At 35.8% G+C, this 17,851-nt stretch overlaps 1 protein-coding gene across 2 annotated transcripts in view; it reads left to right on the forward strand.

The window, feature by feature from the left end:
• CFAP20DC (CFAP20 domain containing) overlaps positions 1 to 17,851 on the forward strand; it is a 75,735-nt gene that overhangs the window by 40,074 nt on the left and 17,810 nt on the right. For both annotated transcript variants that reach the window (XM_009955305.1, XM_086470290.1), the window contains 3 exons: positions 4,701 to 5,114; positions 10,548 to 10,751; positions 17,542 to 17,603. In XM_009955305.1, the coding sequence (XP_009953607.1) occupies positions 4,701 to 5,114; positions 10,548 to 10,751; positions 17,542 to 17,603 (680 nt within the window). The remainder of the gene's footprint in view (positions 1 to 4,700; positions 5,115 to 10,547; positions 10,752 to 17,541; positions 17,604 to 17,851) is intronic.

Consider the following 17,851-nt stretch of genomic DNA (forward strand, 5'->3'; position numbering starts at 1 on the left):
AGGTATACGCTCTGTAACAAGTGGATAAAGGAAACCTAAGTCTCTGTCAGCCCCTATGCTAACAGATGTGAGTATAATGCATCATTACAATAAAAATGATTTTTGGAAAGCCTGCATCATAGATTTGAGTAAGTCCATTATGGTTGGGCAAGAGTGCAGTAAATAAGGCTTCATTGCACCTTTTAAAACTGTAAGCAGGGAATGTTTTGCTCACCAAGATTATCAAAAGTGAATTAAGAAATTTCAGCTTTTCAATGTCACTTGATGATGGGTATTTCTGCTTTATATCCTGTCTGAGCTGTGTCAGCATCACCAGCTTCTGCAATGTGGAAATCTTTCATAAAATCAATGAAAGAAAAGAAACATATTTTTAACAAATGTATCAGCTGATACTATGTAGAAATTCACCAAATTGTCAATGCACTGAATAGTTGCATTGTGTCATTACAGTAACTGCTAAAAGTTTCTACCTTTATGAATGTTCTAGTGATTTCATTTATAATTATGAAATTATTTTCTTAGCATTCTAATCTGTTGCTCATAGCTGAGAAATAAAACTCAACCAAGTTACATAACAGCAAGATGAACTGAACTTAACTGCTCTGTATTCTGCATTTCTCGGAAACCAAATGCTGATGCAAATTATAAGAAATAAAATTTTTCTCAGATTTTTTTTCCTGTAGTTGTGGGTGTTTTCCCTTTATCTGGGGCAGTGTTATGTCAAACAAAGTTCCACAATTTCAGAATTAAATCAGTTTTAGTCAAGCTAATAGTTTGTGAGCAGTACTATATGGGATACCATTCTGGAGATATGGAACTCTGGATTTCAAAGAATTTCTTTGTCTGTTAGGCTCATGAAAATCCAGAGAGGTTACTGTAGAAGCTAGATTAAGAAGGTATTTCCATAACATAAGAATTAAGGAAGCTTTCCAGCACTGTCATTTACTCAGCTTCAATAGTTTCCAATTTGATTGTTTGGGTGGGGGTATTAAAGTCCTTTGTAAATATGTCTCCAATGCAGTGTAAAAATGGCAAACAAAAATTTCTGAAGAGGTACTAAAGAGGTAAGGCCATGCTATGGTAAGTGAGTGAAAATAAAGTGTCTTTCAAAACACAGTGTATGTGGCATGACGATCATTAAACTATCAATCAGTTCATTAAATTTTGCTGGTGCTTCATTGAAGAAGATAGCTAACCTTCTGTGCCATTGTCCTACCCCAGAGATCCAGTGCCAAGCGCACAAAGAGAAAGCAGTGGCCAAGTACTCCTGCTTTTACAGCACAAGAACATTGGGGCACAACCATAATGGCCATTCTAGAGGGCTGATAGAGGAACCCTATACTTTAAAAAATTTAACATATATAAACTAAAAACTTCTCTATAACTATGTGCCAGAGGTGTGCTAGGGAACAGCCTGTTTCATTCATTATCTTTGGATGCAAACTGTATTAAATTGTATCGGTACTGCAGCTGGAGATGCATTAGACTTAGAAAGCTAGAAGATAATTACATTAAACAAATCTACAGCATGCTAACAAATTATCAAAGAGGTTTTTTTCTCACTCCAGCTACTACATTAGTAATTCATAGTTAAGCCTTTCTTTCATGTGAAAGAAGTCACTGAACCAACAAATTACTTAGCAGTCATATTTCGCCCATATTCATCCTCTTCCTTGTACAGATACATTCTGTGTTGCTTCTTGAAGTCAGCTTTATACTGATAGTCTGGATACCCATTTAATAATCAGATTGCTCTACTTTGCATTATTGTAGTAAACTAGAAAACCTGGGTTTTTTTCAAGCACTGAAAATATAGGAAAGAGGATCCTGGAAAAGTTGTGGTAGCTGAACATGAAACTGCTAACCTAGTAGTATCTGTTTTAGCACGGTTTAAGTTATCTTTGCAAAATTACCAAAATTCTTTAGCCCAACCATAACATGATTCCCAGTTTTCTTCACTTACATGACGAAATACTTGACTAAGTGATGCTGAATCTTGCAATCCTTTTAAAAAATAGATGTTTTTCTTAACCTGCTGAAATAAGCTACGTTGTTAGAGGTTTTCACACTATTATTGTTTCTTATGATCGTTGTGTTACACCTTTCTTTGAAATTCAAATACATTGTGTTTCTGTATAACACACATGGATACATACACACTCTTGAACTGTATCAAATAAGACAGATGTCTCAACCTACAATTTAAGTAATTGCATGTGAGCATAAGTTGCCTTTCTTCTGGAAAATATGAGTAAAACTTAGTTTTAATTTAAAAAAAAAGGGGAAGATTTTGCATATCTTTGTCGTTTAAATATCTTGGACTGGTAAAAAGTCCAAAAGTTTTCCCTGGGTTTATGTCGCTGCATCATGAGTTAAAAAAAAAATACAGTTAGAGGGGCTAAATCCCAGTTACACCCTAGTCTATATTTGAAGTTAGTAGAGCTGCAAAGGAGAATTATGTACTTTTTTATTGAATCTGTGGAAAAATCTGTATTATGTCCAAAAAATATTTACTTACTTGTGAAATAGATAGGTTATGCATCAGGATAAATTTCAGGTAAGTGAACATTGACTTTCTTTATGTTGCATATACAGAGAGCCATAAGGTATGCACAGTAACGCCGCTAGAATTGTATGATTTATGTAACTTTAGGCTTTGGGGGCGGAAATGTTTCAGCCTGCAAACTGAAAACAGCAAGTATTTATTAATTCCCTTTAGTGGTTACTAATTAGTCACTGAAATAGTTCAGTGCTGTTATTCAATTATCAGAGTCAAATAATCAGTGAAGGATAAAAATTGCTTCTTCTCTTGGAACTATTCACCATCAAGTGACTTACTTTATAATTATATGAATGTCCATGCTTTCTGCTCAAATTTCTGTCAGAGACTTTGTATAATTAAACTTATCATGGCAGCATTTACGGTTTCTGTCGAACTCAGAGCAAAACCAAGAACTCTTGCCGATTGCAAGGCTTGTGTGACTGTGGCAGGTGTGACCACATGTCACATAATGCTATCAAAACTGCTGGTTTAACAGTCACGTTCTTTGATGAAGACTTCAGTGAAGAAATTGATAATTTTTTTTCTGTCCTTATACAATTCAAAGGATAAAGGAATAAGATTAAATAAGATAATGTACCCTTACAAAGGCTGATAGATAATTTCACTCTGATACCTCAATATTAAGGCCCAGCGTACTAAGGGATTATATCCCATCTGCTCCTAGTAGGTGTCCCTCTAGAGTCCTTAGAACGACTTCTTCAAATTACAACCCAGGAAGAACAATCAGTTTTATGTATCCAGAACTGCCCATCTCCATGTTCTTTCAAGGAATACAATACACCAGTGGAAGTGCTTATTTCTCAGGAAAATCATTCATCTCTTCAGTTTACATGTGCTGCACTATAGTTAATCAAGCAAACTTGATTGATGTTTCTGGCACCATTTAGCATTTAACAAATGAACCTAAATATGCATGGCTGAAGAGACATGGAAAGGTGGGAGGGATTTAAGCTTCTGAGAAATCTGAGTTATCCATTTGTCTCTAATGTGTGGGGAAAAAAATACATGTTTTCTTTAGTAATTTTCCATGTTAAGTTACCCTAACTTAATACAGGTTTCCAGCACAGATATTAAGATAACTTATGGCAAGTAAAAATACATGAAAAAGAGGGAAATACAGATTTGTGTTTCAAGGAAATTACTAAGTGAGGGAATAAAACTATGAACTTCCCAAAAGTGTATTGTCAATAAAATTGAGGGATTATTTTCTTGAATGTGCATTTCATTCTGTGTAATCCAGTCCTGGACTCACTGAAGTCAGTAGCAAACTTGGATCACTTTCATTTGCGGTGGGACTGCACCTTGGCTATGACGAGGCACACTGAAGATGATATCTCAGTGTCTTACTGAATCTTGTAATATATACTGCCTTACATCCAGTGTGGCAGCGTAAGGCAGAGGACCAGCATGATGAGGTGAAGATGAGGACTCTCTCATCCTTTCTTCCTTGAGAATAAGAACATTGAGGCAAACACTAGATGTGCTTCCCTGTTACTTTTCTTTCCACGTGTTCGGACTTGCTGTTTGTTGTTGAGATGGGGGGGTATGAGTGAACATCATACACTTGATTCATGGGATGTTTTGCAGAGATGTTGCTAGAAGCATGAATATAAGGTTAACAAACTAACCTCCAAAAGTTTTAAATGATATTCAAATGGTACTGAATACAATATTCAATGACATTACCAGACTTGAGCAAAGTGATCTCAGCAGGAGTTGTCTTCTATGTTTAAGCTGAAGATGGGATGTGAAAATATGAAATATTAATCAATGGAAAGACATCAATGTTGTGCACTTTTGCTTACTTTTGGTTTACAGTTGTAATAAATGTTATTGAAATGATGATTATCATGTAACACACATGGGAGGTTACCAGCATTCTAAATTTGGGGCCACATTTTGTAAAGTATAATCTTGTCTCCCTCTCCTGTTCTTTCTACTTTTCACTACTTGAGATGTAAGAATTTGTTTATGGTACGCTCAGTGTAGTTGCCAGGAAGAGCCGCTAGTTTTCAGAATCCTTGCAAGTTTAGAATGAGGCAGAAGAGATTAAAGAGACATTTTGAAATTCTAAGGGTATGTAAAACTGTATTGTGTGATGAGAGGGAATTGCTTTTACTTTGTTTCCTAAATTTAGGATGACAACTATGAATTCATCCAGAGTACTGAGAACCTTGAGATCAGCTGCAGCAGGCAAGGAACATCTGATTCAGCAGTTTTTAAAGAGACCCCATTAAAGAGGATGTCATGGAGAAATGAACACTGGAAGAATAAGGGACACAGCAAACATAACCTTGAGGAGACCATCTTATCAAAACCACAGAGTTCCACTGTGAGAAAAACCAATTCTGATAGCTCTCAGAGAAGCTTAAAGCCTACCCTTTCTCTTTCTCCAACTGGAAGTAAATCTGAGTTCTTTAAAGTAATTCCAAATGGATCTGAAAAAGCTGAAAGATATGAAGGAGTTCCTAGTCAATTAAAAAGATCAGTAAGTAAAAAGTCTCTCAAGAAAATCTCAAAGGAAGATTCCTGTTTGACAATCCAGAGTTATGTAGATGATTTTTACTTTGAAATTGATAGAGAATGTATAGAGAAGCTATATTAGATATACCCATTTGCACAAAGGGAGAAATAATACATCTTTCATCCAGATATATTCTGGTTTCATCGTAACAGTATTTACTGAGCTCAGTCTGTTGAAAGTTGATTTCCTAGGTTTTTGTGGCACACAAAATAGAACTCCAAATAAAATAGCAATCAGAGGGATTTGTAGATAAGAGGTGTGATTGAGCAGCTCACTTTTGGAAATATGTGAGTTAGTAGTTTGGGGCTAAAAGATTAAAAAGGTAAATTGACAGACTCTGAATTGATATATTAATGAGTGCCCATAGAAAGTGCATTAATCTAGGTACTTCATGGCTAGCCTCTCTGCAACAGCCCTGAAAAATACTAAATTATGCAATTGAGGGCCAGCAGTAAGGCTATGTCACAGGCCAAATTGCCAGGCTACTAAAGGAATTGTTACATTCTCCAAAGTGTTGTTTTATTCCCAGTTTTTTCTTCCTCAGTTCTCCTTATGCAAACACGCAGTAACTTGAACAAGTTTGTCTGAAGCTAATTATGTTCTTAAATACTTTTGGTTTTTCAGCTTTTAATGATGTGCTTTGAATTGTGCTTTGAATGAGGAACTGGAGCTTAAGAATTAATTGTATTCTGCAACTCACAAGTGAGACAGTATGTTACTATTCCATGTTTTTGGATAGAATACTTTTGGGCTTAGACTTACTGCAGATCCGTATCTTCTAACATGTGACATCTTCTCGAAATGTGTTATGAGTAATTAGATTTATTCCTGAGCATCAGAAAGTAGAACAGGCCAAGCTTCTTCCTCAGGCTTCAGAGATCTTTCTTTCAGACATCAGCTAATACCCTAGGAGACCAAAGGCTTACATAGGCAGCATCTTCTGTCCAGCAACGGTCAGTTGTAGGTGGCTCAGGGAAAAAAAACAGTGCAAGGACAGAGCAAGCGTCCAGCAATACCTTGCCGGCATGCCCTGCACGCTTCCTTAAGCAGTCTTTGCCTTGTGGTAGGGAATTTCAGAGTTTAACTGCTATTTATCTGCTTTCGTTTGTTTTGAATGCACTGTCTCATTCCTGGTGCTTTATCATTCTTGTGTTGATTATAAGAAAAAATGGATAATCTTTTTTTAATTATTATTCTTACCTCTGCAACCTGCTGTTTGATGGCTGTATATTGTACTCCCCCACAGTTGTGTCTTCTACTGGTCAAAGAGTTTTATTCTATTTAGTTGCAGGACTGCTGTTTCATGAATTATTTTTTTTGTCATTTTTACCCAAGGATGTTGAATCTAGCTACTGCGTGATCATTAATGTAAGAGTGGTCTTTGGATAGTGATATCTTGAACCAAGTATTGCACACTGCTGAGGACCAAAAGAATAGATTCTTCTCTTTTTTTGTGCATCTATGAAGCAGTTATGTATTCTTTGGAAAAATTTACGTACAGTAATGTCTTGCAACGTGACATATACCTCATTTGCATGAAGAAAATTGTCATCTTCCATCATTGTATTTTCTGTCCTTGTAGCTTGTCTCATCTGCTACAGGATACCACAGTCACCATTCCAGTCAGGGGGATCTGCTGTCATTGTGCTATGGGAATTTTAGTCTGTAGCGATTCTGTTACTTGTTGATGCCTTATAAACAGTCGTTGTTTATATTATCACCTAGCATTTATGAAGTCAAATATATATTTTTATTACTTGTTATTAAGAATATCTCCAATAATTTTAAAAATAATATAATAAGCTGTTTGAATGTGGCCTTTTTCTGACCACGTGGATATGTAAAGCCTTTTTTGTATCTGCTGGAGCAGTTTTGCAAGAAGAAACTAGTATTCTAGGTCCCCACAAATTTCAAGAAAAGAGATGCTGATATATAATATTGTTGGGTATAGTGAGACCACACGGGAGGCTTTTTGTCAGCTTTTTGGGCATGTAGTTGTTTTGTTGCCATTTTGAAACACTGTTCATTGTTTTTAGAATTATGTATGAAAAGAGAGTTTAATATGAAAGTTAGAAGGAGAGTTTACAGAGAAGCAGTCCCTTTTAATCTGCTCCTACAGAGGACTGGTAAAGAAAAAAAAAGTGCTTAACCAACTCTTCCTGCAATCGATTTGCTAACTACTTAATACACTTTAAGGACCTGGTAGCTTGCAATGTTTTATTCATGTTTTAATAGAGTTCTCTATTATTAAGTTCAAATATTTTTAATTAAGAAAGAAGTACAGCCCTCTGGGTAATATTGCGAACATGTAGATAGCTGGTAATTAAAAGTTTTCTGCACGTATAACTACATTCAAACAATTCTGAGTAAATCATTTGAACCTAGAAGAATGCAAATGTCATTATATATGAAAAAATCCTTTAAACCACAGGTTTTGTCAATCTAGCACAAGTTTTAAGCGCTTAAAAAAATACTTTATCATAAGGGGAGGATATGCAAAAAGACAAGATAAGCTTTCAATTACTAAATTAAATACTAATTTTAGATTAATTTACAAGTGTTGCAGAACTACTTCTTACATCAAAAGTTTCTCCTAAATTACAAAGTGAACTTAATTTCAAATTCAGTTTTCAAATTCTGTCTTTGAGAATTGTTTAAGACAATATCAAATTTCTGAAGGGGCTTTTTTATAGTAGTCGTCTGAAGCTGCAGAATAAATAGACCAAACTATTTCTCTGTTATTACAAGGAGTTTATTTACAGTATGTTTAACACAGAAAATTGTCATGACATCTGTTTGCCTTTCTGAGTATGGTATTTCTAGAGTGAGACCATTACAAGAAAAGAGAACAGAATGACAATTTGAAATAAGCTGGGGAAGGTGGGGGGATGTGACAACAAATGTTTTAAATTGTTTTGTAAAAATTCTAAAAATATAGGCATCTTTCTGCGTAGGTGTAAAGGAAAAGACTAGCAGGTTTGGGCAATGTTTTGCCCTTATTAAAAAGAGAATGAGAAAAATGTTCTTTCAATGCTTAGTGCTTTTAATCTGCATAGCCCTAGTTCATGCTGTCATTTTAATGACTGCATGCCAATTGCTTCTTATATGAGGTAAGAAAGATAAGCAGAAACTTGTCTTATAATAATCACATAAATGCAGAAGGCTTCTATATAGGAAAATTAACAGGAAATCACAATCTTCAGTAAGATCAATAGAAATTATAGCAGCTGTAGATCTGGTAGAATACTAATACATCAGAGCAAAGCAGACTTTCCACACATAATATAGGAAGCTTCGTATGAAGTGAACAAATAACTAATAGTAACTGAGCTAATAGCATACATTCAGTAAGGGTCTAGAGAAAACGTCATGTATTAATTTAGGATTAAAAATGGTAGTAATAATCACACTATTCAGCAATGCAGCTTGGACCTCAAAAGCCAGGGGTAAAAAAAGGGTGGCAGCTGTGCTAACAGCTTCTGTCATCTTCTTATACCTTGTACAAAATGGAAGACTACATTTATCTGTGCCAAGACGTAGTCTCTGAGTGCTTGAGGCAATTCCACAGGAAAAATCTTTGCAAAGACATTTGACTTAAGAATTTCAGATACATAGTAAAACAGCAATAATGTTTGCGGTAGGCTTTAGAATTGTCTTTTTGACAGAGATTTGCATACTTGCACATGCAACTGTTTCCATGTGAGCACCCTTCCGTCATAAATCCTGTGTTGTATGTTTACCTGCTGATTGTCAGCTTACAGGCACACTTCCCATCGAAAGTGGTTTACTTTGTTATTTTAGTGCTAATTTTCTTTTTGACCAGTTATTTGCAATAAATGTCTTCACCAGGATATTAGATTTCACTTGGTCAGAATGAGACGTCAAAAATATGATAGAGTTGCTAGTCCCAAAAACTTAATGTTGGGCAGCAATCTTTACTGAATGGTACTTAATTTCTTAACTAGAATTAAAATAAGAAGTATTATTTTACGTATTATTGAAATAATAACTGATTTCTTTTGTGGCATCCATGAGGAAATAAAAATATGCTACGTATTTTTATTCTAAAACTATTTTTGCAAATACATAGTATAATATTCTAGAGCTTGACATGAATTCAAGGTTCTGTTCATTACATGATGCCATTATTAAAAAGGAAAGGTTTCTCCATCTGTCCAGTGTGCATCGTATTGCACATCATATACTTGGAGTTCAGCACTGCGAATGAATCTATGAACATATCCCCAGTTAAACTTCTGAGGGGGAAATAAGTAATGTAGTATCCTTCATTATCTGGCTTTGCTCTGATCCCAAGGACAAGAAAAGCTGACAGGAACAAGGATCAGATGGACAATAATGTTTTTCTGATTCCCAGAAAATACAGTTTTATTAAGGTATATGGAAATCTAAAACAGAAAAAAAAAAAAAAAAAAGTGCTGTGTGTCACTGAAAACAACATCCTTTTTCAGCAGTGTTTTCATATCTTTCTAGTGAAAGTGGGCAATTTGCCTGTGAAATACTAAGCAATATACATGAAAATCTAGGTTATATACATATCTTCTTGCATGATTTCCTTAAAGTAAGGAAATCAATGTCCAATGTATGAATCTTTTGTGGGCTGTGTACATCCTACCTCTGTGGAGCTGAATAGTTGAACCTATAGAATATTTTACTAATCACTCATATATGTTCATGAGATTTTAAAAGCAAATGTCATGTTTGTGTGCTGTCATAGCCTGAAGGTATTGAACGTGGCTGTACTATTTCACTTACTCAGATAAAGCTGCAGTTCAAATTTTCAAAGTTCAAGCTTTGTGAAATAGATAATACATGTTTTTAGCTTTTGGCCTGTAGATCAAGTTTGATATAACAATTAGAGTTATATTAACAATTCAACCAATGGGTATAAAGAAAAATGAAAATATAGTGATGTTTATTTTAAAATGTATACATTAGCAAGTTGCCAAAATAACTTTTAAGATTCGGTGCTGACATGTGTAGCTTTCCAGAGAAATTTTGTGCTGTGCTTGACAAGTAACTAAATGTTACATTGATGGTGTTTATGATACCACGATAACTGTGATTTGGTTTTGTTCAAGATTTGCATTTAATGCTTAAGAAATTTTAGCTGCTGGATTTTTGAGCTTCTGAAAGCCTGCTTTTATCTTCTGGTTTTAATTGCAGTGGAACAGCAACTTCACCAAACACCCGGGATCCAAAGTGCAGTCCATAACAGTGTGTGTGTTCCTCTTCCTTCCTGTAATTATGTGTGTAAATGCTTGATCTTCATAGCTGAACAGAAATCTGTTAACTAATCTTTTCTAGTAAACATTTTGTTTCTCTTTTAGTATTGTAGCTTCTTGAAGATTCCCCAAGAGATTCTCCAAGGTATCTGTTTCATTCATATATTCTGTTCCATGATCCTGCCTATATTGTTGACTTTTCTGTGTTATTTCACAGGAATATGACTGGAAAAACTACCAGTCAGATAGACTGAGTTCATCTGAACTACAGATGCTGGCTAGCATGAAGAGACAACAAAATGAAGAATTACAGGATACTGGGATCTCACATGGACTGAGCGCATCTCAGATAGATAACTGCAATGTTAGTATAAGTACAAGCAGTGATGATACAGCAACCTGGAACTCTGGTTTCCCACCAGTAAGTCTAAACGCACAGTATTTTCTCTATATAGTTTCTATCAATTCTGACACTCAGGGGTCTTGAATATTTGTATTTCTTTGAGTAGCTTTGAAATTTAAGGTATCATTACCAAACGTTTTTTAGAACTTATCAAGTAAAATGTGCAACCAAAACACATGCGCTTCCAGCAGGTTCTGTAGTACTACCATGGACAAAGAACAAATCTGTTATATATATTCCTTCCTGGAATCCTGAATAATCATGTAGGCTGTACAGCTTGTGACAATAGTGGCTGACAACCTGCAGGTGTATGATATAGTACTTAAAAATAGTTCCAAAATGAATGAAACCTAGATATGCCAGTCAGCAACTGCATTACAGTGTGAGTAATGAAAAATAATTGCTTCTTACAATGATAAAGTCTCATTACTGAAAAGCTAACTGTTTAAAGGACTGTCGCAGGAGAACAGCAGCAAAAAGCTGCAGTAGTTCTGAGTGCTTTAGTGTGTGATCCTTCTGTATTTCACACCTAGTGTCATTATTTGTCCTGGTACAAAGTGATACAAAATCACACACAGCTGCACTGTGTGACAAAGTACTGTTATAAGAAGCAGAGGAGTATTTGTTACAGTCCATGGAAGAGTATTGAATGTATGAAATCACAGAATAACATTTCTGCAACTATATAAAAGTACTTGCAGGAGCTGCTGTAAAACTGAATAATCTCATACTCCATTTATGTCTATGTAACATAGTTCTTATTTTACTGTAGGTGAAACAAAAATAAACAATGAAAGTGGCTTAAGTAAAGCACACAACACAACTCTGAGGCAGATCCAACATTAGGCGAGTAAATACTGCTGTGTTGCCCCAATATAAACTATTGTAGAGTAAATGCTCTGAAATGTTAGGCAAATTACCTCCAGGGATCTGTTAGGCCCAAATAGAGGCCTGTAGTAGCAGTCTTCTGTGGTGGATGATCAACACAGCGTTGGAACTTTGTGGTACGCTGCTAAGTGAAGGTTTTAAATGAGAAGAGATGTATCAATAAGCAGGTAATTGTAGAAACAGGAACTTGGTTTACAGAGTAATATTTTGCAGGATATCAGGGAAACATCAGTTGGTTTTAACTGAGATACATCAACATTAAACATTTAGTTGATTTCAGCATATTTCCAATGTGTTTTGTCAGGGCTCACTAAATAGACTCAAACATGGTGTAAATTTGCAGGACTGGATGAATGGAACTCAATTAAATAAAGAGAATAGCAGTCTTATTAATTTTTGAGTAGTTTAATTATAAGGAAAATCGTAAGAATATTTAGACACATCAGGTTTGATTAATACAAATTTCATGACTAAAACAAAATGAACTTTTAAAGTTAAACATATTGCTCCAGTATTCAGTGAAGCACAATGTGATTGCAAAGACAGTTCTTTGATCTTACTGCCTTGCTCAGCTTCTGTAGCTTCAGACTAATAGCACCAGTCTAAAAAAGTGTTTAGATAGAACAGGTTAGTCATTTAAGTTGTAGTTTAATATAGCTGTAGTTTCTCATAATAGTCCTTTGTGGTCATCTTTCTTTACATAAATCAAGTGTAAAAGGCAACATACTTGTCTTTGAGAGAGAAGTTTTTCAAATTTAATTCAGCTGACTGAAGTGTCTACACATACAGCCTTGTCAGGTTTCTCCTCTGCATTTTGCAGGGGTGGGCACTGAGTTTTTAAGATTTAATGGCAAGAACCTTGTTTCTAGGAAGTGATAATTTAGAAAGCACACTTGATCTTTCTCAGATAGGACTAACCACTTAGTCACTCACTACAATGAAGACTGATGAAATTCAGCTTCCATGGTCTTCTGTACCTCTATACCCCTGCCTTTACGCAAAGAGACTCTCTACCAGTACAATGTCGGTTAGTCCACAGCATCTGTTGATTCGCTTCATATTTTTCTTTCCAAGATAGCTGCCACAGCACCAGCTATTCATAGATGTGGTCTGAGTTTTTGGATTATGAACTTGTTTAACACTGTTTGATGTAATTCTGTTCCAATATTTGGGAAAATGCAAAGTGTTCATGTGGGGGGGATAATTCATTTTCTAGACCTTTAATATCTAAGATGTTTATAAACATTAGGGAAGGTGATTATTTAATCACTCCAAGTTATTTTAACGCAGAAGCTTTTAAAACAGTAGCTGGGGTCATTTTCAGTATGCTAGTGTTAGATTTTAGTATATTTTTATATGCTTACCACATTTCAGAAGACTTTGAAAGTAGTGATGCTGTGACAGTAGTCAAATGGGTAGCTAAAAGGAAAAAGTTAATGTAGGCAAGTTAGTCTGATATCCTTGTCAAAACAGTGAGAACTCTTGTGTGGGATTCAGTTAACAGAGATTTAAAGGATGGTAATATGGTTAATGATAGACAAGATCGTTTTATAGAATGTGTGTCCTGTGCAAAAAATCTAATTTTATTGTTAAAGCTACAATTGATAAGGCAACTGCTTAGATGTAACATGCTAAGACCATTGTACATACTTGTTTAAAAATGAGCACCATACAATATTGATAAAGCACACCTTGAACGAATTCAGAACTGGTCAACTGACAACTATGAAAAGCAGTCAGCAGGGAATTATCTGTGAGTAGAGTATATTCAGAGGAACTTACTTCATGATTCACTCCATTCTAGATCTGATGCCGTTCAGTGTGTTTTATTTAATAGCCCGTGATATACATATGATCATGAGTTGATCTGGTTCTTCCCTCTGGCTTTCAAATCTATAAATCTGTCAGATAATTTCATATAGCTGTTTTCAGTGAGTCCCCGCACATAGCATTCACATGTGCAGTAAACGTGTTACTGTATGCATAGGTAGTCTGCATAACTGAGAAATCAAAATACAGCCTAGTTGAAACGATTAGAACATGTTTGAAGGTTGCTTCTCCTGGATTTCAGTCTTGCTGTAAGACCTAAAACTGTAGAATCATTGAATAGTTTGGGTTGGAAGGGACCTTTAAAGATCATCTAGTCCGACCCCCCTGCAGTGAGCAGGGACATCTTCAACGCAATCAGGTTGCTCAGAGCCCCATCCAACCTGATCTTGAATGTTTCCACGGGTGGGGCATCTGCCACCTCTCTGGTCAGCCTGTTCCAGTGTTTCACCATCCTCACTGTAAAAAATTTCTTCCATATATATAGTCTAAATCTACCCTCTTTTAGTTTAAAACAGTTACTCCTTGTCCTATCACAACAGACCCTGTTAAAAAGTTTGTCCCCATCTTTCTTATAGGACCCCTTTAAGCACTGGCAGGCCGCTATAAGGTGTCCCTGGAGCCTTCTCTTCTCCAGGCTGAACAACCCCAACTCTCTCAGCCTGTCCTCATAGGAGAGGTGTTCCATCCCACTGATCCTTTTAATGGCCCTCTTCTGGACTCGCTCCAACAGGTCCATATCTTTCCTGCACTGAGGACACCAGAGCTGGGCACAGTACTCCAGGTGGGGTCTCACCAGAGGGGAGTAGAGGGGGAGAATCACCTCCCTCAATCTGCTGGCCACGCTGCTTTTCATACAGCCCAGGATATGGTTGGCCTTCTGTGCCAGTGCTCAGTCATACTCAGTTTTTCATCTACCAGCACCCCCAAGTCCTTCTCCACAGGACTGCTCTCAATCCCTTCGTCCATCAGCCTGAGTAAAGTCATTGTTTCTTCAGCGTCCAATTTTTACCAAGAAGTGTTCCTCTTATGTATATTTATTCCTTACATATATTATGTAAAAAATGTGTAGAATAAAAGCAAGTTTGTTTTTGTCACTGATCTTTAGTACCATCGTTTGAGTTGAGTCAAGAGAATTTGCAAATGATCAACTCTTCCAAAATCAGATGTACAAGCTGCAGAAAATTTATGTATATCTGTAGACATCTTCCAGTTGCATAGGCAAATTATTTTAGCTGTGCAGTATATAGAAAAGAAATAGAAATAATCTTCATATTGTAGTTTGAGAAATTAAGAACAGCTTGAAATTCTTATCATGATTAAACTTTCGTGCTTACATGTGTTTCCAGGTTGTATCTTTCTGATTATTTAAATCAGTAGTATCTATTGCTTTCTTTTATGTTCCTCAAAGATAAGTAAGGAGTATTTTTATTCAAAATTTTCATTCATTTTATACAACATTTTTGTCCCTTAGTGGAATCTATGGCAACAGCACCACCAGAAGGCAGCTTTTTGTGCATCTTTCATTTTGAAATACCTATGATGTTTTTGCAAGGCAGGGCAGGATATAGTCAGGTTAGATGGTGAGCCTATGTATCAAAGTAATATTTTATATATAAAACACATTTTAAGTGAGTATATTTTTTTCAACACTTGCCATTGTCAGTCTAATTTCCACATTCATGGAAAATTCTCATGTTACTGACTTGAATGAATCTAGGAAACCCTTCTGAATGTAGAGACACATAGATCAATCATATTGCAAAGTTGCTGTTAGAACAGATGTCTTTAAACAACTATAAAACAGATATACTAAAACTGTATTTTTATATCCTATGATAGTTTACCAAGAACTGAATATATGCTATCAGGAGAAATTGTTGAAATGTAAGTTGTTTAGAAGCTGCTGTAAACTATGGCAGCCAAAAAGGAATAAAATAGCTTTGAGTGTTATACATTACCCAGCATAGCTATCAGTTATAAATACGAAAAACTTCTAATTTAAAACGGATTAACTTCAAAGAAGAATTGGAAACCTTTGTAAAATGTGTGTGGGGCACAGTTCCAAATCAGTAATATGTGTTATGTAGAACTAAGTATTTTAAAAGACTTTATTTGACCGTGTCTTACCTGCATGTTGTCTTAATTATAAGGTCTATGAAATTCCATGTTAGCTTTGCAACAATATGAAAGATGCAGCTCTATATATTGCAGAGTATAATGTGAAGTTTATACCCACACACATACGCATTATCCAAGAAAATTTGTAAAGCTGACAAAATATTTCTTCTTAAATGCCTTGCTTTATTCTCGAGATCCAGTAAGACCTTCCTGCCCTGTCAGGGAATTGGTTCATGCATCTTCTTGGATAGCTGTTTCCACACTTCAAATGTAACACAAACGTTCTGGAGAAAGATTATTTATAAGAGAATTCAGGATATCTTATTGCATATGGTCCTTGATTCTTAGTCAGAAATACAAAGGAGAAGGAAGAGTCTCCTAGATTGGTCTTGATATACCCTAGAAGCTTGTAGAGGTATAATGCTCCATTAGCACACTCCAAAATATGCTCACTACTAAGACCTGTCTTTCAAATAAGGAGTATTTGCAGAGAAGAAAGATTACTTATTCCCAAAGCAACTTACTAAATATAAATTCAGTCACATAAGCCTTGATCTGCAAAATATTTCAAAGAGTACTTTCAGGTTCATACCTAATTTGTGGAAGGTCTTCTGGCCTCGTTTGTGGTGCTTTCAGAAAAGAAAGCCGCTTAACACTAAAATGGTCTGGCAGAACTGAAGTCTGACAGACAAGAGGAGTGATATTTAAACCCAGAATTATTTCAACTGAGAGCTCAGTTTGACAATGCCTGGAGGGATCTGTTCACATCAAGTCAAATTGCAAAACTGAGGCAGACTATTCTTTACTATGAAAAATTATTTAGACAGATATTCTGGTTCATAGGCTGACGAATTCACTTTCGGTCTCATCCTCAGTCTTCCAGTAGTCATCATTCAGGAATTGCACTATCCACCACCAGGCAGTGACTCATATTTGGCAGTAATTAGGATGTCATTCATCCTGAACATATATTTTACAATGGCCCTCCTCACTTCCTGAAACCATGAGAACATACTCATTTTCATATTGATTTCTGTAAAAAAAGCATGGCTTTCATAATGCTTAGTATTTATTTTTAGCATTTCATGTCCTAAACTGTACAAGTATTGTTAATGTATGCTTGTATTTTTACTTCTTTTGCATTTCCTTCAGTGATTTGTTTAGAACTGCTTTTGAGTTGTGTGGTAATGGCAGGGCGGTCTCTTCTGGAAGCGCTACCTATGTACTGAGAGAAAATTATTTCTGAATTTTAGGATTATTGAATTTTTGTACCTGTTTATGGATATTGATCTTTCTTTCAAATAACTTTTTAATGCCATAAACCTAATGTAGTTTGAAACCTTTGGGGCACATTCTTACAACGCATAGGTAAGATTTGAAGACTGTGGAAAATTTCCATCTTTTCTAAGAATATTCATACAGTCCGCTGTTAGTGCCTTAGAGAATCATATGTGCTTCAGCAAACTCATTTGGGACTGCTAAGATTACTGTTAGTGGTGCTTGTGAGGAGAGAGGAACCCTGCCTGCCAGCCCTATTAGCTCTGGCTCGGTATTGTCTAGTCTTAAGAATGGTTGGTTCTGCACAGATCCTACCAAGAGTTCCTGCACCATGCTTCCTATACACGTACAGTCCAGACTTTTCCATCAGACAAGACTTTGCCACCCTTCCCTTTCTGAAGTTTCCTGACTCTGTCCCAACACACTCACAGGCAGCAGAGAAATGACCCATGTGGTTGACTCCTTAATTCATATGTATTTTCCACCCAGGCAATAATCATCTATTCAGTTGTACTTTTGCACAGGTAGGATCTGAATATTCATTTTAAATTTCACAGATAAGAAAAAAGACTAAAATTCTAATATCTGAAGCTGCAAATCTGTGTGCTCATAAGAGATGTCTTACGTAATTCTAAACATTCTGAAAAAATATTTGCAAGGTTATTTTCTCACTATTATTTTTTGTTTTCCATAGCCCATCAGTCAGGAGCATCACTATCAGAAAGAAATGAGCCTACTTTCTCATTCCAACCCACGGTAAGATTCTATTTATAGCCCAGGCAGTAAGGATTCAGTTAGTGTTCTGAATATTAAATGTTAACATTCTTTGATTTAATCTTTAATCTTTTTTCAATTGCCCTCCTCTCAGAGGGCTTTGCTATTGCTTGTTTTAGTCATTGTCTGCAGTATGTCTGCGTTGTCCTGGAATGCAGAACTGGATTCTTTATGTTTTGGATGTACCACTGTGTATTTAAAGTAACTGACATAGGCCTTGCTCCTACATC

This window comes from Leptosomus discolor, chromosome 9 (genome assembly GCF_034619465.1).
Source record: "Leptosomus discolor isolate bLepDis1 chromosome 9, bLepDis1.hap2, whole genome shotgun sequence".
NCBI classification, from domain to species: Eukaryota; Metazoa; Chordata; class Aves; order Leptosomiformes; family Leptosomidae; genus Leptosomus; species Leptosomus discolor.